Source organism: Rana temporaria, chromosome 1, assembly GCF_905171775.1.
Source record: "Rana temporaria chromosome 1, aRanTem1.1, whole genome shotgun sequence".
Classification (NCBI taxonomy): Eukaryota; Metazoa; Chordata; class Amphibia; order Anura; family Ranidae; genus Rana; species Rana temporaria.
This window is the reverse complement of record NC_053489.1, coordinates 441,621,631-441,645,804: the sequence shown is the minus strand read 5'-3', so window position 1 is coordinate 441,645,804 and position 24,174 is coordinate 441,621,631. Positions and strand designations below refer to the sequence as shown.

The following is a 24,174-nucleotide window of genomic DNA, read 5'->3' as shown; positions in this document are numbered from 1 at the left end:
CAACAGCTGGAGAGCCACAGGTTGAGCACCCATGAAATAGATAATAAAATTGGCTGACAAAAAAACATTCGGAAGTGTCTCTGTGTCAAAAACATATAGTCAAACTATATGTTTTTGACACAGAGACACTTCCGAATGTTTTTTTGTCAACCAATTTTATTATCTATTTGATATTGCAGATAGTGATATATCTATATTTATACATATATATATATTTTTTCACAGGATCACTTTGTTTAATATTAATTAGTAATTGGTATCACCGAGTGGTCTAGCGCCCTCTAGTTATATTTTTGATGGAATCTTGCCCATGGTACTGCAAGGAAACACAAGGTCATCAGACCTACTGTCCTTGAAATTTCCCTCGGCGAGACCAACTGATTGGTCTGTAAGGCTGAAACTGCTTTCACCATCTTTGAGACCTTCTCCTCTGGGAGAAAAACGTTTTGGTCTACTGAGCAAAAATCGTAGCCCAGATACTTCACCGTCTGGGCCGGATTTAGGGAAGACTTCTCTCTGTTTATCAACCAGCCTATGGATTGAAGGAAGTCCTGTACAGTCTGGAGATTTGTTAGCAATTTTTGGTAAGACTCTGCCACTATTAGGAGGTCGTCCAGGTAAGGGATGATAGTGATCGCCTTTAGCCCTAGCGGAGCCAGTCCCTCCCCAACACCTTTTTGAAAATGCGTGGGGCTGAAGACAGACCGAAGGGGAGGGCTTGGAACTGAAAGTGCCAAATTTCTGTTCCCATTTTGACTGCTATTCTCAAGAATCTTTGGAATGCCGGATGGATCGGGACATGCAGATAAGCATCCCTTAAGTCTAAAGTGGCCATGAAGCAGTTTGGGTTAAGCAGATTTTTGATTGAGAACACTGTCTCCATACAGAAGTGCTTGTACCTGATCGATTGGTTCAGGGACCGAAGGTTCAGAATAAGCCGATACTTTCCTGACGGATTTCTGATAACAAAAATATGGGAATAAAACCCTTTGTTCTGATCTGAGCGGGGAACAGGAATCAGGACTTTCTGATCTAGCAAGTCTCCTATTTGGAGACCCAGAGCCCTCGCTTTTTCCCGATCTTTGGGAGGGGAGGTGATCAATAGTCGCTCCGGTGGCTGGCAGGAGAATTCCAGCCTGTACCCATTTGCAACTAGATCCAGGATTAAGGGGCTTGAGGTGACTGCTGCCCACTGTGGGAGAAAGGCCCTCAATCTTCCTCCCACTGGAAGATGCTGGTCACTATGGCTTGGCGGGCTGTTGAGGTGTGTTAAACAAAACACCCCCTCTACCTTTGCCCTTGTGCCCGGTCCAATGCTTCTTGGGCCTATTGTTCTTTTCTCTAGGACTCTGCTGTCTGTTTTAGCCACAATTTTTTTTTCTGCCTGTCTGCTTTTTCTTGTTTTCTGGAAAAGCCATTTTTCTATCGGCCGTACGTTCCAGTGCCTCCTGCAGACCTGGGCCAAAAAGATGATCCCCTGTTAGGGGAAGCCCACATAGGCGCAATTAAGAGGCTGCATCACCGGACCAGGTTTTAAGCCAAAGGCTTCTTCTGCCTGAGTTCACTAAAGCTGAAGTCCTGGCTGTCATTCTTACCGACTCTGCGGAAGAATCAGCTAAAAAAAACACGGCACTAAAAAGGAGAGGTACCTGCCAACAAACGGGTCTGTATCTGTGTCAGACATTCTTCAAAGTTTCTGGCTACACAAGTGGAGGCCAGAGCTGGTTTAAGATTCCCAATAGCCGAATCCCAAGCTCTGTGAAGAAGGATATCTCCTTTCTTGTCCATCGGGTCCTTAAGTGTACCCATATCGTCAAACGCCAGGTCCGAATTTTTTGAAACCTTTGAAAGAGGTGTGTCTAACTTCAGGTTTTTGTTCCACGGCTGCGCTGTATCCTCGTCAAATGGAAACCTTCTTTTTAGGTTACCAGAAAAGAAAGGTTTTCTCTCTAGATTCTCCCACTCCAGCTTGATAGTGTCAAGGAGGGAACTGTGCACAGGAAAGACTTTAGATTTCTTTTTGTGCAAACCCTTGTACATAAGGTCATGTTTAGACAATTGTACCTCCTCCTCCTCCATTTCAAGAGTTGTATAGATAGCCTTCAACAAGTTATCCACGTCTTTCAAAGACAACTTAAACCTTGAGCCCCTAGAGGATTCTCTATCCCTGTATCTGACCCTGATTCTTCTGGGGAAGAACGGGTAGATCTGGCTTCAGCCTCAGAGTCTTCACTCTCTACACCCAGCTGCGGAGCGCTAATGACTGAAGCTTTCTTATTTGAAGGTGTACCCTGTGGGGGAGCCTGAAATTTGTCAATTGGATCTTTAAAAGAGCTAAAAGTAGAAGTAAGCTCATCTCTGACCGAAGTCAGCATTTTTTGACAAGAGGCTACTGGGTCATCCCTCACTAAACCATCTATACAAGTGCAGCAAACTGTTTTGCACCAAGTGGTGCTCAGTTTGTTTCCGCAAACCACACATTTTCTCTTATGTGGCTGCGCTTGGGACTTGTCCTGGGACTTGGCCTGTAAGACAAAACATATGACCCAAATAAAAAACCCAAACCACAAAACTCCATCACACCAGGTGCAGGAGGGAAGAAAATGTGTCCCCTAACACCAGAATCCTATGATTGGGAGGGGGTAAAAACACTCACCAGGATAGCAAGAGAGTGACAGATAAAAAAACACTAGTTGGAACCCTAGTTGTGGATAAGTCACGCAAGTCATCCGGCATGCAGAGACAAAATACAGCAGCGTGTGGACCATTTTTAGCCCAAGGCAGCTCATCTCATCAGGCCTTTTTTTGTCAAATGTATCGCCCACTGTCAGATTGGGATAGCTCAGGCCACAGGTCAAGCCTGCACACCCAGTAGTCAAGGGGTTAATCGCTACTTAGAGTGTCGATATCTGCAGTTAAGGTGAGGTAGTTAAGGCGAGGTAGTCTGCTACCTGTCGGTCGAGTCGTTCTCTGAGGGTGGACCCTGAAGGGCTGTGGGGATGCGTAGGACTTAAAAAGCTCTGCATGTCCTCCATCAACAACATGTCTGTAAAGCGTCCTGTCCTTGCTGGTGTGGTCATGGTATGAGGAGGATTATGTTCACCTCTTCCCCTGTTAGATTCCCGTTGTGCTGTGACATCACCCTTATACGCTGTGTAAAGCATACTTTTTAATTTATTTTGGAACTGCTGCATCCTTTCCGACTTCCGGTAATTCGGTAACATTTCAGGCACTTTCTGCTTATAGTGGGGGTCTAGTAGCGTGGCCACCCAGTACAGGTCGTTCTCCTTCAGTCTTTTTATACGAGGGTCCCTCAACAGGCACGACAGCATGAAAGACCCCATTTGCACAAGGTTGGATGCCAAGCTACTCATGTCCCGTTCCTCGTTCTCACTGATCTCACCGAAGGTCTGTTCTTCCCCCCAGCCACGTACAACACCACGGGTACCAGATAGGTGACAACGAGCACCCTGGGATGCCTGCTGTGGTTCATCCTCCTCCTCCTCAAAGCCACATTCCTCCTCTGACTCCTCTTCCTCACACTGCTCTTCCAGCGTTGCCGCAGGTCCAGCAAGCGATGCTGATAAGGCTGTTTCTGGTGGTGATGGTGACCGCAACTCTTCCTCTTCGCGCTCATCTACGGCCTGATCCAGCACTCTTCGCAGGGCACGCTCCAGGAAGAAAACAAATGGGATTATGTCGCTGATGGTGCCTTCAGTGCGACTGACTAGATTTGTCACCTCCTCAAAAGGACGCATGAGCCTACAGGCATTGCGCATGTGCGTCCAGTAACGTGGCAAAAAAATTCCCAGCTGCGCAGAGGCTGTCCTAGCACCCCGGTCATACAAATACTCGTTGACGGCTTTTTCTTGTTGGAGCAGGTGGTCGAACATTTGGAGTGTTGAATTCCAACGTGTCGGGCTGTCGCAAATCAAGCGCCTCACTGGCATATTGTTTCGCGGCTGGATATCTGAAAAGTGCATCATGGCCGTGTAGGAACGCCTGAAATGGCCACACACCTTCCTGGCCTGCTTGAGGACGTCCTGTAAGTCTGGGTACTTATGCACAAAGTGTTGTACAATCAGATTCAACACATGTGCCATGCACGGCACATGTGTCAACTTGCCCAAATTCAGTGCCGCCAACAAATTGCTTCCGTTGTCACACACCCCTTTGCTGATCTCCAGTTGTTGCGGAGTCAGCCACTGATCCACCTGTGCGTTCAGGGCAGACAGGAGTGCTGGTCCGGTGTGACTCTCTGCTTTCAGGCAAGTCAACCCCAAGACGGCATGACACTGTCATATCCAGGATTGTGGAATAGCCCCTGGGGAGCTGGGGGGGTGCAGGTGATGTGGAGCAAGATGCAGCAGCAGAAGAGGACTCAGCCGAGGAGGTTATCGCAGAGGATGGAGTAGAGGAGGTGGCAGCAGGCCTGCCTGCAAGTCGTGGCGGTGTCACCAACTCCTCTGCAGAGCCACGCATTACATGCTTGGCAGCCGTCAGCAGGTTTACCCATTGCGCAGTGTAGGTGATATACCTGCCCTGACCGTGCTTTGCAGACCAGGTATCAGTGGTCAGATGGACCCTTGCCCCAACACTGTGTGCCAGAGATGCCATGACTTCCTTTTGCACAATAGAGTACAGGTTGGGGATTGCCTTTTGTGAAAAAAAATTTCGGCCGGGTACCTTTCACTGCGGTGTCCCAATAGCTACAAATTTTTTGAAGGCCTCAGAATCCACCAGCTTGTCGGGTAAAAGCTGGCGGGCTAAGAGTTCCGACAAGCCAGCTGTCAGACGCCAGGCAACGGGGTGACTCTGTGACATTGGCTTCTTATGCTCAAACATGTCCTTGACAGACACCTGACTGTGGGCAGATGAGCAGGAACTGCTCAAGGTGGGAGACCGAGTGGCGGATGGTTGAGAGGGGGCAAGGACGACAGCAGTGGTTGACATGACTGAAGATGCTGCACCAGGAGGAGGATGGTGGCTTTGAGCTTGTGTGCTGCTTGTACTCGTCATCATTTTTTTAGATTAGTTTAGTTGTACTATGCGTGCAAGCTACTGTGCCACCAGATATGAGATGTGGCACTGGCAGGTGGGCACAGTTTACCCTGTGACGCAAAGACACCCTGGCAGACAAAAGACTACTATTTAGTATTGCAGTGAATTTTGTTTTTATATCTTATCAACTGTGCCAACACAATATAGATGAGATGTGGCACTGGCAGGCAGGTGGGCACAGTTTACCCTGTGAGGCAAAGACACCCTGGCAGACAAAAGACTACTATTTAATATTGCAGTGAATTTTGTTTTTATATCTTATCAACTGTGCCAACACAATATAGATGGGATGTGGCACTGGCAGGCAGGTGGGCACAGCTTACCCTGTGAGGCAAAGACACCCTGGCAGACAAAAGACTATTATTTAGTATTGCAGTGAATTTTGTTTTTATATCTTATCAACTGTGCCAACACAATATAGGTGAGATGTGGCACTGGCAGGCAGGTGGGCCCATTTTCACCTGTGAGGCAAAGACACCCTGGCAGACAAAAGACTACTATTTAGTATTGCAGTGAATTTTGTTTTTATTACTTATCAACGCCGTAGATAGCGTTTAGCCTTAGAATTCACTGCGGCTTCCGGGTAGGGAATCCCGCGGGAGTGGGCATTCCTATTGACATGCCAATTGATTGACATGCTAAACGACGGCGCACACAGCGCGTCACGACTTCCCGAAAGAAGCTCGGGTCGGCTCGGCTCTATTCGGCGCCGGTGTGCAGGCGCTGAATAGAGCCGAGCCGACCCAGGCTTCCTTCGGGAAGTCGTGATGCGCTGTGTGCGCCGTCGTTTAGCATGTCAATCAATTGGCATTGAATTCTAAGGCTAAACGCTATCTACGGCAAAAAAAAAAAAAAAAAGGGCAGTGTAATTTTATATGCAGAACTGGGCTGGATGTAGTGTTAGAAATTTTTTATAGGGTGAACCTCCCCTTTAATAGGAGGCGGGTCGAACATTGCATATGTTCGCCGGCGACGGCGAACACGAACAAGCGAAAATCGCCGCGAACTATTCGCCGGCGAACCGTTCTGTACATCTCTACATCACAACACATGACATCACTTACGATTTTTTTTTCTGTCGTACGAGAATTTTCGTGACTTTAGTAACCTATTTAATTTCTACTTGCGACTAGTAAACGAAAAAAGTCGGACGATCTGTCATCCGATTTTTGGATCGTGTGTACGGTGCATTATAGTCTGACATCAATAAATAGCTGAAAATTCATTCTGATTGTATGCAACAAATTCTAGTACTCTTTTACTCTTTTTGTATTGTGTAGGTTTTTTTCCTATGTGGCATATATAAAGCAGAGTATGTGACATTCACCATATATTCACTGCAGGTGCATCTTACTGGTCATTCTTTTATAATATAGGGGCTGATTCTCCATCAGTAAATATTTGGTGAATGTCACATTTACTGCTTTATAAATACGCCTTATATAGAAAATGTAAATTTTATGGTACCTACTGAACACACACACACACACACACACACACACACACACACACACACACACACACACACATTATGAAAGCATAAACACTTTTGTCCATATCCCTAATTCAATGGTTTAGGGCTGTGTATGATGCCATGGCTGGCCCTGAATGGGCACATGAAGATCATGATGCATGATATTCCATGTGATGCTCCAAAGGCTGCTGCTGCTATTGCCTGCACCATTCCTTCCTGCTTGTTTGTCATTTATTTAGTCCTCTACCCTGATTCACTCAGCAGATAGCTGTGGCTGCAGATTAGACTCTGTTGTTCCCTCCCCCCTGTTTTTTTTTTTCTTCCTCTCACTCACCCACCCATCTCACCCCCTGAGACCTCAATGTATTTGACGTCATGTGTGCTCCTTTCAGTTGCCATAGCGATTCTCTTCCCCAAACCCTGTCTCCTCTCGTAGCTTCCACAATGGTACAGCCAGCATCACACTGCACAATGCTTTCCAGGCAGTGAAAGAAGGTGATTCAGCAAGCCTGTGCATGCCAGTCCATCACCATCCCTTCACATTTTTTGGTTTTTCTTTCCTCTTTTTTTTTTCGCCTTTGAATGCGGCACATTTTCTTTAGACCCACCCCAGTGTGCCGTCATTAATTTCAGGCTATAACCTCATTCTCATTTGGGGGGAACCTTGAAGTCACCTGGCTATCACCAGTTTCTTGTCCCATCCCCCCCCCCTTCTGCACTTGGTGTCTGGAATGTTGGCTAGGAAAGCCACATAAGAAGCAGAGCTTTTGGAGGCGCACCTCTGGGTCTAGACTCTGGTATTGCAGGCACGGAATGGTGAGTAGACCCTGTCGATGTTGCTGCTGTCATGGATGAAGGATGGTAGGCTTGATTTACAAAGCTTTAATACAAGAATAAGCATCTTTATTCTAGCCATGGGACTGTCATTTTCAAATCTCATTGGTCTCAACTGAAAATATCTGTCACTTTTATGAGAATAAGTATCGTTACCCTGATATGTTAGCTTTTCCAATTGAGCCGGTGGATGTTGGGTGGGGTGATGGGTGCTGAGGATGTTGCTGCCTTATTGATGTCATGTACAGAGCATCACAGGCATCATCTGGCAGTGTGATTGACATTGTCAATGAATCACCCTAACGCACTGTATTATAGTGCATAATGCACGCATTCGCCTGTATGCTCCCCCCTATTCCCCACTTGTATGTACAGAATAGGGAGATACACTAAGTGCTGAAACAGCTGGTGGCTGTAAACATTAGTGCTAAACTGCTGCTGATATACAGCCTGGACCCTTGCCTATAACTGCTGTGTCTTGCATGTACTTTACTCTACAGCATTTTTTTTTCCTTCCTCTATTCAAAAGGCTGAAGGAAAAATGGCCTCACAATCGCGCTTGATCCTACAATGTCATTTCTCTTCATTCATATCCAGAGCAAAATCCTAGCCGTGAAACGTGATCAGGGCCTGGTCTATCAGCATATATGGTCATAGTGACAGATATGGCAATGCCTACACATTGCGTACATTCATAAAAAATATATATATATATATATATATATTTTTATATATATATATATATATATATATATATATATATATATATATATATATATATATATATATATTATATATATATATATATATATATATATATATATATATATATCTATATCTCATTACACACACACACACATATATATATATATATATCTCATTACATATATATATATATATATATTTATATATATATATATTCAGATATATACAAAGATAGATAGATAGATAGATAGATAGATAGATAGATAGATAGATAGATAGATAGATAGATAGATAGATAGACAGTAGATTACAGCACTCAAGTAAATAACATATTTTTGGATATTAACGTAAATGTCAGTTATTGCTAAAATCACATCATTGTAAGCTTCAGCCAAAGCCAGATTGCGGCAACCATTAGTGCGTATATACAGTTTATTTTTATTTATTATCTGTTCATCTATATTATCATTTCCACATGTGACAGCCTCAGCCTTTTGCTGTGTTTATTTACAGCATTGCTTCAGAATCAAAAGCAGCTCTTTTTTTTTTTTTTCCCTGTAGCATTTGAACGATAGAGCCTTTCCTGTAAAAGCAAAAACAAATGACGCTTTAGTTTTGAATACTCCTTAGATGTGACAAACAAGGCCGGAGCCATCCAAGCCCCCAGCTGAATCCTTATACTGCTGAGAAATGCAGCTAAGCTGCCACTGTAGCAGATTTGTATTAGTAATGGTAGCGGCGGTGCGCTATACTGCAGGCCTCTCTCCAGCATAGTCTGGGTTAATTAGGAGACTGTGGTGGCTGCAGCATTGTGACAGGTTGTTTCTCCCTAAGCTCTGTGCCAAGAGTGCATCACACTGTATATAGCCACTCGTTTTATCGCCGGGGGTTCCACAGCCACACGCAAAGCCACCGAAAGGTGCTGACCTTCGTAAATTCTTCTTTTTTTTTTTTTAAGTCAGTGGAGCTGCTTTTGTGCCTTTTGTTGTGTTTTCATTTTCAGGCTTTCTACTAATTCACCATGTCAGGACTTTCACGGGGATGGCTCTTATATTACTGCTATAATGTATTCAAGTAAAAAAAAAAAAAAAAATGCTTTTCCGTTGTTTGCATTATGTGTGTAAGGACAATTGTGAACCAATGTTGTGGTATAGTTTATCACAACGTCATCCATTTTTGTTGTACGTATAATATGCACAAAAAGGATGGTGTAAGCAACAATACTGCTTTATACAATTCTTATGTATTCATTTATGTCACTAATGAAATGCATAAGGCCGCAGGGGTCAATAGCAGTGCCATATAGATTATCATATCTGGTTTTAGGTTAACACAACTTGAGACATCTCCAACATGCTTGTTATCAGGTTTATCCTTTTATATCATGGCTCAGCAGTGACAATGAACATTTTTATTTATTTTTTTGCTGAAAGAGCCATTAATTATGCTAAAGCCATACAAATGAGTTGGTATTCGTTATGCTGTTTTATCTACTGTAGAAAGCCTAGTTTCGAGACAAACCTTCACTGCTACCCTTCCCCCATTAGATTGCTAATCTATAGAGCCCCTAGCAGAAATGACAGCTGCCAAATTGTGATGATGTTATTGTGAATTTACTGGTACAAGGGCTGTGCTGCAAACACGCACACACAAAGGTGTATGTGTGTCTGAGGCTAGTAGTACACTGCTTTAGGATGGATATGCACCTTTGTATTTTCTGCTTTATGCATTTTTCCATTATATTCAATGGAAATGTATTTGAATGCATGCATTAAGACATGCGTCAACATACGTCACACAACGTCAGTCTATACATCACGATGCACACCAATGCATCATGATGCGTGTTGACTTTCAATAGAAAGTGCATTGCAATGCACATTGAATACACATGACAACACGCATTTACACACATGCACACACGTTTTGATGCGCTTCCTTTGACTGCAGTGGAAAATGCATCAGGGGAAAATGCATAGGAGTGAATCCTTCCTCACAATGAAACAACTGCATGGCCATGCACACGAAGGTGAGCTACTCCTTGAAGATCCATTTTTCTTTGTTTACTTGCATTGACAATAAATATTCAGGCTTTATTTGCATAGAATCATCATGTTTCATAATCTGCTATGATACACTTCTGTAACCCATTTCTAAATAGATGTAAAATCCATCATGCTTTGTGTCTGTATATATTTAGTCTTTTTTTATTTTTTATTCATTGAAGCACTTGCAGCCATTTTTATTGTTCTGTCATCTGACAGACAGGCAAGGCATATAGGGCCTGATTCATAAAGCTGCATTGTCACTCAGCACATGCTAAAGATAGCACAATGATATTATCAAATTATATTAATCTAAGAAGAAAAGTTAAAACCGCAATATCGATGCATGACATTTTTCCCTTGCAACATTAAAAACTAAAGTGATTGTAAAGTTTATTTATTTTATATTAAAATAATAAACAGGTTTATACTTACATGCTCTGTGCTATGGTATTGCACAGAGCTACCCCAAACCTCCTTTTTTGGGGTACCCCACCTTGGCTTCTCCTCTTCTGTGTCTTTACCCTATAGCATGCCAGTGGCTGTGGGGGCAGACGTGCAGGCTCGCTTCCAAGCCGAGCTACCTGTGTCTATAGACACACAGTGTGGCTCATCCCCACCCTTCTCTCTGTGCTCACTGGATTTGACTGACAGCAGCAGGAGCGGCTCCTATTGTTTTCAGCAAAGCCCGTGAGACCAGGAAGAGAGGGGGAGAAGACCTGCAGCCAGGCACAGCTCTGGATTGGTGCAGAAGTCAGGTAATGATTAGGGAGGGGGAGGGGAGAACACATTGTGGAAGGTTTATTAACCTTAAAGTGGAGCTCCACCCAAAAGGGGAAGCTCTGCTTGCTTGTTTGCTTCCTCCCCCTCTCCGGTACCACATTTGGCACCTTTCGGGGGGAGGGTGGAGCGGGTACCTGTTTTTGACAGTTACCCATCCCCACTTTCAGGAGACCTTGCCGCAGACCTGGCCACAGGAAATGTGTCTCCCTCCTCCTTCCTCTGCTACCAGGCCAGTTCGAATGCGCAGCGCGCTGCGCACATGCGCAGTAGGGAACTGGCTGTGAATCAATGAGACCAATTAGTTAGGCTTTAATGCATAGAATGCATTTGTGTAAAAGAAAAAGACTTGACGTCGAACTTAAGTCCAAAAATGAAGTCCTGCTAGATCACTTTAGGATAGCCCCTTTTGCAGGTATAGCTGCGTGAATTTTTTAAAAATAAGTGTCTATACTGTTTAAAATCCAGTAATACCCTGTCTCACCCAGCTCCACACATGCTCAGTTGCTCTTCATTTTTAGACACTGCTAACATTTTGGAGGCTAATCTGCTTACAACCATAAAGTGGAATTAAACCCTCCTATCCTTTACAGCCAAGGAAGCTGCTTCTGTTTGATCTGAAACTTCCATGGTGCTGCACACTGTAATCAGTTATGATGCAAGCCATTTGATGGTTTGACAGGAGGACACAAGCAATAATGACAGTTAGCAATCCTGGCATATCAGGAAAGTAACTGTTTTTTAAACCGTTAAACCAATGAGTTTAGTTCCACTTTATGATTTACTGCTGGGGCTCTGGGCTTAAGCAAAATGGCAGCCTCCGGCAAGAAGAAACAGGAGCAATGCTGGAGGCAATGTACAGCACACACTCATTTTGGTAGCATAATTACTAATGTGGAATTGATGTTCCCTACTAAACAACATTATTTTTTATCAAGTTGTTCTGGGTAAAGTTCCGCTTTAAAGCAGGCCATAGACAATGCAAAAACCAAACAAAAATTTCCAATCCTTAATTTTTCACATCATTAGTGTGCCAGCTTTGACAGGACATTTTTGTGTCGCAATCGAAAGTGCCTGATTTAAAGTGGGAGTTCACCCAAAAAATTTTTTTAACATTAGATTCATGCTCATTTTGTCAAGGGGAATTGGGTAGTTTTTTTAAAAACGAAGCAGTACTTACCGTTTTAGAGAGCGATCTTCTCCGCCGCTTCCGGGTATGGTCTTCGGGACTGGGCGTTCCTATTTGATTGACAGTCTTCCGACAGGCTTCCGACGGTCGCATACATCACGTCACGAGTAGCCGAAAGAAGGCTCTATACGGCGCCTGCGCACCGACGTTCGGCCACTTTCGGAAAATCGTGACGCGATAGATGCGACCGTCTGAAGCCTGCCGGAAGACTGTCAATCAAATAGGAACGCCCAGTCCCGCAGCCCATAACCGGAAGCGGCGGAGAAGATCGCTCTCTAAAACGGTAAGTACTGCTTCGTTTTTAAAAAAACTACCCGATTTCCCTTGACAAAATGAGCATGAATCTAATGTTAAAAATTAACATTTCTGGGTGAACCTCCACTTTAACATGATGTATTTTTATTAGAAAAAAACAAAACAATTGATGGCACAATTGTATGAGCTATTTTTGCTCGACAGAACTTTCGGATTTCGACTCGACTATGGCCTGCCTTAGACTTTGGAACCACTTTAATGTACAAATATTTTTCCACTGAATGCTAGACATTGGAGTCACAGTGTGCCTGTAGGTCTTAGAATGACAATGCAGGCATCAAGCAGTGTTTACGAAGGCCATTGCAGAGTACCTTCAGCACCCCATGAATCCTGGGATTATTATTATTATATATGGGATTTATACAGAACTTTTCAAAGTGGAGGGACATGGTACAGATTCAATTCAAGAGGTCAGAGGGTCCTGTTTAGGATACTTTAACAAGCAAGATTTATTTTTTTGGACTATTACTATATTAGAAGGCCCCACTGACCAATAGAAATGTACAGTTAGGGAATGACCCTTGCTTGGTGCTGTCAGTGAAAGATTCTTGTTTTAGCACCCCAAGATGCGGAGTAACCTGCATGTAATGCCATATAAACACGATCGGAAATTCCAACAAGAAAAGTCCGATGTGAGCATTTGGTCGGAATTTCCGACCGTGCGTATGCTCCATCGGACTTTTCTGTTGGAATTTCCGCCAACAAAAGATTGAAGGCAGGCTTTCTATTTTTCAGATGGAAAAAGTTCCTATCGGACAATCCGCTCGTCTGTATGCACCGCGTTCTTGATGGTCGGAATTCCTGACAAGATTTGTGTGACCGTGTGTATGCAACACAAGTTTGGGCCAACATTCTGTCAGAAAAAATCCACGGTTTTCTTGTCGGAATTTCCGATCGTGTGTATGCGGCATAAAGGTATGGGAATGTCCTGCTCTGGGCATTGCATTGTTGTTCTAGATCTAGAACAAGTTAAGTGCCATTTGGCATTCAGAGGTATACCCTAAAGTGGAACTAAAGTTTTAAAAATTAGCAATGAGATCGAGGCTTAAGGTTGAAGAGACTTTTTACCTTTTCTGTCAAAAGACTCCTTTCTCCTAGCATTTTTTTTTATTGTGTACATTACCTGTGGTGCATGTGTGCACAGTGTACAACTCTTGGTCAGTGTAGGAGTTAGGCGGGCCATAGACAAGTCGAATTCTGAAAGTTCCATAGAGCGAAAAATAAAAATAGCTCATACGATTGTGCTATCTATTGTTTTATTTTTCTAATAAAAAAACATCATGTTGGATCAGGCCCTTTTGATTGCGGCACAAAATTCGTGTGTTGCAGCTGGCGTCACTAATGATGCAAAAAACTAACAATTTTAATGTTGTGGGAGGCTTTCACATTGTGCATGGCCTACTGTAAGTGCTGGGACAATGTAACTCCAAGCATAAGATTACATTATTAATGACCCCCTAATGGGTCAAGAAGCAGCCAAGAACATGACAGCATCAGTGATTGGCATTGAAGAGCATAGGGTTGTCAGTGCTGGAGGTTGGAAGCTGAAAGACAAGTCTGCCATAATGTGCAAGTATGCTAGTACTGCACATTATGGCAAGAGTGCCATTTCAGGCTTTGCGTCACTCTAGGGCTAGCTGGGTGAGAGAAACAGTATATCAGTTTATTTTTAGATTGTAGGAGGAAACTGGAGGAAACCCATGCAAAGGGGAAGATGCATATTCTGTGCAGACAGTTTCCCTGGAGGACCCAAAGCTTCAATATCATAGTATTTAAACCTAAGGACCTGATTTACTAAAGTGTAGTGAACCTATTCAAAAATGTGCAGAGGAACAAATAAAAACTTTGCTTGAACATTCTCACTTTGGTAATTTTGGCCCTAAGTGGTTGTGTTCAAACTACGGCTTACTGTGACTTGCATTGTGGTTTTTGCTTTTTTTTTTATATGCTAGGATGTTTAGTGGCACCAGTATATTTTCCAAACTGTGGGTACAATAAAAATAAGCTACACATTGAATAAAGAGTGCATACAAAAAAACCTAATAGGTTAAAATTTGTAAAATAAAAAATATCACTTTTTTCATGTATTTTTACTCCTCTGTCTCATTGCACCATTTTTTAAATTGTGTTTGGTAGCGTCATGCATTCAACAAAAACACAACAAGAAGGAGAAACACTTTCATAATTGTTAGCACATCTTTGATATATGCAATAAAATATAATTGCAGCCAAATGTTTTCCTTGTGAGAACCAAGAGAATATCAGATTTTTCCCTTACTTAGTAAGAGTCTAGCTTTTCAATGGTGACACAGCTAGCAATATAACCTGACAAAAATCCAGCTCAAAGGGACCTCTACCCAATACCAAAGAATACTGAGAAAATGTTTTTATCTTGAGTTTTACTTTAAGAAAAAGGCTAATGACTTCTGTTAGGCCTGGTACACACGACCGAGTTTCTCGGAAAAAGAAACTTGCTGGGAGATATTTTTTTGCCGAGGAAACCAGTCGTGTGTACATTTTCGTTGAGGAAACTGTCGAGAAACTCGACGAGCCAAAAAGAGAGCATGTTCTCTATTTCCTTGACGGGAATGGAGAAAATTGGCTTGTTGAGTTCCTCGACAGCCTAACAAGGAACTCGACGAGGAAAACTATGTGTTTCGCCCGTCGAGTTTCTCGGTCGTGTGTACGAGGCTTTAGATGGGAACTTCCCTTCTTGTTGAGAGCTTGCGAGAAAGAAAAGTGGTAAAGCCACACAATACCTCTTGGTGCACATTAAGAAAAATGGCAGCCAAGAGTGTACTGATGCATATATTATGGCATTGTAAACATCTCAGGAATTACTGGATTTCTAATACCACCTTCTCCGGCACTGGCAATATTACATCTTGGGATAGACAACCCCCCCCCCCCTCCCCCTGTATCTTCTCACTGTCATTACCCACATACAGTACTGTAAGCTGCTAGAATAACGATTACCATAAATTAGTACCAACAGTAAGCTCCTGGTTCTTCAGAAACGATCAAGCTGCTAAAAAACAATTTTGTATATGAACAATTATTAGCCATTAGATGGGACAAATTCTCAATATTTGTAAAAGCTTGAATACCTTTGAATATTGATGTCACACATTTCGTAATTCCTCTTGTCTTTTCTTTTGCACTGCAATATACCCATTTATACTGTATCTTTTTAATTCCGCATAACTTTGTACTGACTTTATATTCTTTTCCTCCCTATCTGGTATGGTTTACTGTGTTTTGACAACTAGGCATTGTTTGTACTTATTTGCAAAAAATGTTAATAAAAACTAATTGATAAAAGAAAAAAAAGAAAAAGAAAAAATGGTGGCCAGTCCTAAATGAGATGTCTTGCAATTTCTTATTGAGAGCACTTCTGTTAGGCTTCTATAGATATACATGGGGTGGTTGGGGAAAAGTGACAAAAAAATCTTGAAACATTTAAAGTGTGTTTTTTTTTATTAAAATGATAATAAGTGAAGGAAAAAAGGAACACAATTGCCTTTGTTTTATGTGACTCGTGCAATTTCAAGGTCATTTCTATCCAATTGTTTTTAGTTTTAGACATTTTCAAGATGTTTATGCAAAAAATTTTAATTTTTTGTGCAGTTGATACATTTAGAAAGTTTTTGTGTTATTCTAATAAAACCCCTTGTTAAATATTTGTGTCTAGGCAATTAACCAACTCTTATTTAGTGTAGCTAATGTTTGCAGTACATATCAATTTTAGTAGTCATTCTTTAATCTGGGACTGGTCAGATCCTGCAATGGGAAGTAGAAGCAGAATTTATACCTATGAATTTCCATTAAAATCGAAGTGCATCATAATATAATGTCCTTTGCACAAACTTCTGCTCTTAGACCTGCTTTTCAGGCGGGTTTTCCCTGCACGTTATGTCATGTGCCTTATGGTCAGCTTTCTGTCACATGACACAAAGCACAGAGAAAGTCAGGTCCAGCTTCCCTGCAGAGTGCACTAATTGCCTGTCTGACTAAGAGGATTGTGAGGGGGATTTCTGAAATTAATGATTACTGTTGGGTTTGACTAATGTAAGGCATAGCTATAGCCATCACATGCTACACCACCAACAATGATAATGGGGGGGGGGGGGGGGTGGACTATATATAAGGCTGCTGCAGACGGGCATGAAGAGAACTGTGTCTATGGCTGTGTCCTTGGGTTTGAATGTATATATAGTTCATGTGATGGTTACTTTATATATGACTACTATATGTGGGTGTGTGGGGGTGTGTGGAGACTGCATACATCATATTAAAGTTGCATTGTTGCTGGCTCCTAAAATTTAGTTTGATACTGACCTACAGCAAGCATATGTATATCAAGTCTAGGTCAGTGGCCCACTGTAGGCTCAAGCCACTTATCTGTAAGGCATGCTTTATCTGCTTTAACAATTCTAACTTCAGCAACCTCTTAGGCCTCCTACACACGACCGAGAAACTCGACAGAATCCATCAAGAAACTTGGTGGGAGAGCTTTTTTGCAGAGGAAACCGGTCGTGTGTACGTTTTTCATCGAGGAAACTGTCGAGGAACTCAACGAGAAAAAAAGAGTACAAGTTCTCTTTTTCCTCGACGGGAGTCTCAATTTCCTCGTCGTGTTCCTCTTCGGGCTGGTTTTCGGCAAGAAACTTGAGCGTGTGTATGCTAAGAAACCCGCGCATGCTCAGAATAAAGTATGAGACGGGAGTAAAAGTAGCTTTTGTAATGGAGATAACACATTTTTCACGCTGTAACAGACTGAAAAGTGCAAATCGTCTCTTACCACACTTTTACTTAACACGCAGTAACATGAGATTAGCAAAAGCAGCCCCCAGGGTTGTGCCAGTGGAATCAAACTTCCCCTGCCATTGTATGTGTTGTACGTCACCGCGTTTGAGAACAAGGAGATTTTGTCTTGACCGTGTGTACGCAAAGCAAGCTTGTCGAGTTGCTCGACAAGCCTAACAAGGAACTCGTCAAGGAAAACGATGTGTCTTTTCCGACGAGTTCCTCGGTCGTGTGTACGAGGCCTCAGGCATTTTTAGCTTCCACTGGCTTTCTTTGAAATAACGGTTGGTAGGGAAATAATTACCTTCAAAAGCTCAGAGAACTGAGAGTTTTCTAGTAAATTGTTGATAACGAGAACTCTGCAGCACAAACTGAATAACATTGATTAACTTACATAGTTACATAGTTAGTCAGGTTGAAAAAATACACAAGTCCATCAAGTTAAACCATAAGAAATAAAATAATAATAATATCGTACAATCGCATATACCCAATACTATACCCACAGTTGATCCAGAGGAAGGCAAAAAAAACAGCAAAGCATGATCCAATTTGCTACAGCAGGGGAAAAAAAATCCTTCCTGATCCCCCATGAGGCAATCGGATATTCCCCGGATCAACTTTACCTATAAATGTCAGTACCCAGTTATATTATACATTTAGGAAAGAATTCAGGCCTTTCTTAAAGCACTTTACTGAGCTGGCCAGAACCACCTCTGCAGGGAGTCTATTCCACATTTTCACAGCTCTTACTGTGAAGAAACCTTTCCGTATTTGGAAGTGAAATCTCTTTTCCTCTAGACGTAAAGAGTGCCCCCTTCCCCTTGTCCTCAGTGTTGACTGTAAAGTGAATAACTCAACACCAAGTTCACTATATGGACCTCTTATATATTTGTACATTTTGATCATATCTCCCCTTAATCTCCTCTTCTCAAGAGTGAATAAATTCAGTTCTCCTAATCTTTCCTAATAGCTGAGCTCCTGCATGCATCTTATCAGTTTGGTTGCCCTTCTCTGCACTTTCTCCAGTTCCCCGATATCCTTTTTGAGAACTAGAGCCCAAAACTGAACTGCATAATTTAGATGAGGTCTTACTAATGATTTGTACAGGGGCAAAATGATCTCTCTCTCTCTCTGGAGTCCATACCTCTCTTAATACAAGAAAGGACTTTGCTCGCTCTGGAAACCGCAGCTTGGCATTGCATGCCATTATTGAGCTTATGATCTACTAAAACCCCCAGATCCTTCTCCTATAAGCAGGCATTTTTTCTTAGAAAATAGGTGCAGGAACTCAACCATAACCCCCAAAACCCCCTCCCCCCAACACACACACACACACACACTCCAAACCACATCAAATAGTGGGTATGGTGACAGGGCAGCCATCACAAATTTTGGGGCCCCTTACACAGATTTAGGCAGGGCCCCCCTGGAGCAGAGAACCGGGGGGAGGGGGTGCTGATGAAGAAAAAAGCCAAATGCAATCTCTTCTCTCCTGACACGAGATAATAAGCGGGATGTAATGCAAAAAAATAAAAAACGGGAGAGGGCTAGCTGGGCCTGTAAGGGGCCCTGGGGACGATCGGGCCCCTCAACGGTGTAATGCAAAAAAAAATGGGAGGGGGGCTAGCCGGGCCTGTAAGGGGCCCTGGGGACCATCGGGCCCCTTACAAGTGTAATGCCTGTACCCCCCTGATGGCAGCCCTGTATGGTGAAATCATACTAATGGTGGGAGGGTTTTAAAGGGGCATTAAATACCAGGAATGCATTATGTATAGAGTGCAGTGTTCGGTAGGGTTACACACATAGTGCAGAGTTTAAGGTTGTGCTACATATATAGTGCAGAGCTCAGGGGTGTGCGAAACACAGAGTGCAGAGCCTTCTAACACAGCTGATTACCTCTGCATCCTCCATCCACATCTCACCTTCACCCCTCTTTTTCCCTAGTACCTTCCCGCACACTGTAGGTGACTCCACCTCTCTAATTTGCAGGGAGATCATCCAGTGGGGATGTCCACACTGCATCCACACTGCACCCCAGGCACCTACATCTACCAGGTCCCCATCCTGCACTCAATGGGAGCCGCTCAGGAGATAAGATCTGTGGGAGCCCTTGGAAGATAAGCTGTCACTTGTAAACACAGAAGCCGGACTTCTGTGTTTTCAAGTGACAGTGGTGTGCAGGGAGCAAGGGACCTGAGCCAGAGGTGGTGGAACTCAAGTTCCAGCCGAAAATAAGCCCTGCCTATAAGGCCTTGTACACACGACCGAGAAACTCGACGGGCGAAACACATCGTTTTCCTCGTCGAGTTCCTTGTGAAGCCGTCGAGAAACTCGACAAGCCAATTTTCTCCATTCCCGTCAAGGAAATAGAGAACATGCTCTCTTTTTGGCTCGTCGAGTTTCTCGACAGTTTCCTCGACGAAAGTGTACACACGACCGGTTTCCTCGGCAAAAAAATATCTCCCAGCAAGTTTCTTGCTGGTTTTTGCCGAGGAACTCGGTCGTGTGTACGAGGCCATAGTATTCTTCCCTATAATTAACATTTTTGGTTGACAAATTTGTTTTAGTTTCTAAAAATTACATATTTTGGGGCATGATAAGCATATTATACTGGCAATTAAAGATATTCATAACAAAACATTTTTGCACAGATTTTTTGCCTAAAAACAACTTAAAAAAACACCAGTTTTCACAATCCCAAAGTTTTAAAACGCAGATACCATATCTTACCTTACAAAACGTAATTTGGGTTATTAATCCTTTTGAAATCAGTGATATAAAAGGAACTCTGTGAATATGTACTCCTATGTACTCTTTTCTGAGCAGTAAGGTTCTAAATAGTTATTGTAACTGATGTTGCCTATCAGTGTGTGAAGTGTACATAACAATCCCTATAAATCTGAATTGTTAGTGTTCAAGATGGCTTCAAGCAGAAACGTACCGATGACTCATAAAAATCAGCAATGATGCAATTCATAACTGACTTGAAAGTAGTATGCTCTTCATTGACTGTGTGTCTTTTTCTTTTAAAAATAGCCCTATATCTCACAGTAAATACCCCATGGGGCTTTCAGGCTGTAACAGCTCAGCATAGCATTCCTATCCTAATGACCTTTTGGATCAGAACCAAATGGAAGGATTTATTACTGAATACTGAATAGTTTAGTCAAGATAATTAGACTGCATGAAATCAGATATATCATTTTTTATTTATTGCAATACAGCGTAGAAATTAGCTCATACACAACATTCTTATGTTAAAGCTGTATTAAACCCATAACCAAAAATGTAATATATTGCAGCTTACCTATCCTTAGAGTAGGTGGCTGCATCCATTTTTTTCTAGGCTTTTTTCAATTGGTGATCTAGCTAGTAATACACCTCCTGTATTAGAGCGCGTCCATTCTGCATGAATGAGCACAGGGCTCACAGCAAACAGCAGCATTGTCAGTCTGGGGGGAAAGTGGGGTGTTAGATGTACTAGCAGATTAAAATATACTAACACCTTGAAACCAAACTCAAACTAATACTTTATAATCAGTTACAGCAATTTTTGTTCCCTTTTGGGATAAAGGTTTTACATAAATGAAAAAAAATATGATCATTGTAAGCTTTCTGTCATTGTGAAATGGTTTGTTTCATCCCTGTAACTGCAAGACAGCCTGTTCTGTTGAAAAACAACAAGCTTACTGGTCAGATCACCAGATGAAAATAGAAGAAAGAAAGCCTGACAAAGAAAACGAATGCAGCCATCACATGTAAGAATTGGTAAGCTGCATATAATAAAAATTAGCTTTTTGGGTTTGATACTGCCTTAAGAAAACTTAGACGTTTTATCTTACTTGTTTTGTTATAATTCAAACTGCAATACAAATGCTGCATTTCTTTTTTGGTATTGCAGTTTAAATGAGCAAATAATGTAATTATATTAAAGGGGTGGTTCACCCTAAAAACTACTTTTTTTTATTACACTGGCCCCCCACATTACAATATGATTAAGGCTATTATTATTATTATTTTTTTGATGCTGTACATACCTTTGTACAGCATATTCACCCGTTGCTTCAGGGTTGCGAGTCCCGCGGGAGTGGGCATTCCTAACATGTCTGTGATTGACATTTTGACCAAAAACGAGCTCCCCCCCCGTCGCGTAAGCCGCGTCACGATTGGCGAAAGGAGCCGAACGGCGATGCGCATGCGCAGTATAGCGCCAACTCGCCGTTCGGCTCCTTTCGCCAACCGTGACGCGGCTTACGCGACGGGTGGAGCTCGTTTTTGGTCAAAATGTCAATCACAGACATGTTAGGAACGCCCACTCCCGTGGGACTCGCAACCCCGAAGCAACGGGTGAATATGCTGTACAAAGGTATGTACAGCATCAAAAAAATAATAATAGCCTTAATCGTATTGTAATGTGGGGGGCCAGTGTAATAAAAAAAAGTAGTTTTTAGGGTGAACCACCCCTTTAAGTGAATAATTGAGTAATAAATAATTCAGTCATGCAATCACTATTTTCAAAGCAAAAAGAAATGTTAAAAAGAGGAAAAGTACCAGAGGATTGTTAGAACATTAAATGCATAGCATGCATGAAGCAAAAGACAGTAAATGATAACTTCACATAGTCCCTACATTTGGTTACAAACCCATAACACCTTAATTCTTTAAAATGTTTACATTAAACTCAAATTTTCTTGAAAGACATAGTTACAGTATATGTAAAACATTTGGTCTGTTGTATATACCGTTGAAAGCATGTCAGTGTATCTATTCGATAGATGCAAATATTAATTGTTTGTTTCTATTAGAAATCTAGTGCTGTCTTGTGCCCTATCCAACCTGGAGTCTTATCTCAAACAATAGTCTCAGGAAATATGTAAGGATTACATACCCCTGCCCCAAGTTATAGAGAAGGGGAGGTGTTCTGTCGTCTTTACACTTTTTTTGCTCTTGGGTGACAATGATGCTGCTCCATAGATACATAGATAGAGTCTTGCCACCCTTGTGCTGAATTGGGTACTACAAGTGTTATTGGTGGCTAAGTGAAAAAAATTGCATTTAAAGCGGAGTTCCACCCTAGAAATGAACTTTCTATTAACAGCTTGCCTTTAATGTAAAAAAAAAAAGAAAAAAAAAAACTCACTTCTATCTGGCAGTTACTGGGTAGAGTTCATAATCTGCCTACTTCCTGGTTCTAGGTGGTTCAACTTCCTGTCCTAAGACCCAATTGCCTCATGGGAAATGATGACACCCATTTCCCAGGAGTCTCCGGGCATTACTGTGCCTAAAAATCGCCCAGCATGCACCTCTCCCTGAAAACCAGGAAGAAAAAGGAACTAGGCTTCACATGCCCACACATATGATGGATACGGCCACAACATGAGCTGGAGGATATAAGGCAAGTGTTTTCAATGATTTCTGGAATGATTGGAGAGCTATCAATATGTTTTAGGGACTATTCAATGTGATTAATTTTAGCTTGCAAAAAAAAAAAAATTATGACAGGAACCCCGCTTTCATGTCTACATTATAAAGTGAGGTGTGATAATCGCTGTAGTCAAGGCCTTCAACTTTATCTAGCTTTCTCCATATTAGAACTATATTTACTTATCAGTAGTCAGATGCCTCTAAGTTTTAAATCATAATTGTACCTTGTGTAGAATTAATGTTTTATAAATGAGGTCCCCTCCTGACATCCCCCTGACACAGAAAAGAAGGTATTTGGTTTGTGTATCTGGCAAAACCCCTGACCTCTCTGTCATTGTCTATATGCCCACCGCATTCATGTAGTTTTCTGAGGACTACTTTCTACAGGAGTCACAGCCTTTGTGTAGTCTTGTCTGTGGGGAACCGAGGTTCTTTTAAAGGACAGTGGTAATCTATTTTGTAGTACATGGAGCCTTCCTTCGAAAAAGTAAGTGTATGCAAAGGCCTAGATATTCTTAAACCTTGAGAATATGATTCTTATATAAGGTAGAAACCAAGGACAACAAGGGCTATCATCAACCTAGCTAACCTCTGCCACTAAGGTTTGTTGGCTTATCCTATAGTCAAAAATGGCCCTTAATCAGTTACTGTGTATATGACATATCCCCAAGGTAAACTGGATAATAATTGGATGATTTTATATTTTGCAGAGCTTTATAATAAATGATTTCTTAATTACAATACCATTTCCAGATGTCTATTTAGCTAACAGACTATACACTTAATCTTGAGAATACAACAGTTAAAAATATTTACTTCTTAACAGATCTTATTGAAATCTGACAAATCTATTTGTTATGTGCGCACTTTAAACTCATTCGCAACATAGTGAATTTCACTGTAGCCTGTGGACAAGGAATTAAATAATACAGATTTTAATGGCCTGTCAACAGTCATACAGTTACAAAATGTTGTTGTCTGTTTAGAACTGAACAGGATTCACAAGATGTATGCTGTGGACAGTCTGACCTATTTCTAGAAACACTTTAGCATTACATGAATGAACGCCAGTGCATCCCTGCTGTCTGGGTCGCCATAGTGACTTGCGGGTTGTCTGAGAGCAGCTAGAGACCATAATTGCTTTGGATCATGCATTTTATGCCCTACCTTCAGAGCATACAGTGTGACATGCTACAATAAAGGGTGTTGTCTCTTATCTGTAAAGATTATTCTTTATTACATTAAGAAAATATGCATGTATAACTTAATAAGATTAATAGATTAAGTAGATGATTAGAATAGATAGGTTAAGTAGATTTAATAAATGTAAAAAATAATAGAGGAACTATGATACATGCTATTTTGTGTCAACCAGCAACATTTTATAATCCTTTCTGTTAAAAAAACATTGTTTATAGTCTTTTATTCTGTAACAGTTAGCCATATGTGAAATAAAAAGGTAACTTTGTGTGGACCTTCCTCATTTTAAAGAACTTAGTGCTTCTAGGACAATGTCATACTAAGGATCTTGCCACTGG

General features: G+C 41.9%; 1 protein-coding gene across 5 annotated transcripts in view; it reads left to right on the top strand.

The window, feature by feature from the left end:
- Window positions 1-6,898: 6,898 nt before the first annotated feature.
- The window catches only part of MAPK10 (mitogen-activated protein kinase 10), a 275,129-nt gene continuing 257,853 nt past the window's right edge, over window positions 6,899-24,174 (top strand). The window contains exon 1 of one of the 5 annotated variants that reach the window (XM_040326632.1): window positions 6,899-7,351. In XM_040326632.1, coding sequence (XP_040182566.1) covers window positions 7,349-7,351 — 3 coding nt within the window. In that variant the 5' untranslated portion in view covers window positions 6,899-7,348. The remainder of the gene's footprint in view (window positions 7,352-24,174) is intronic. The other 4 variants (XM_040326622.1, XM_040326629.1, XM_040326616.1 and 1 more) reach the window with 4 other exon arrangements.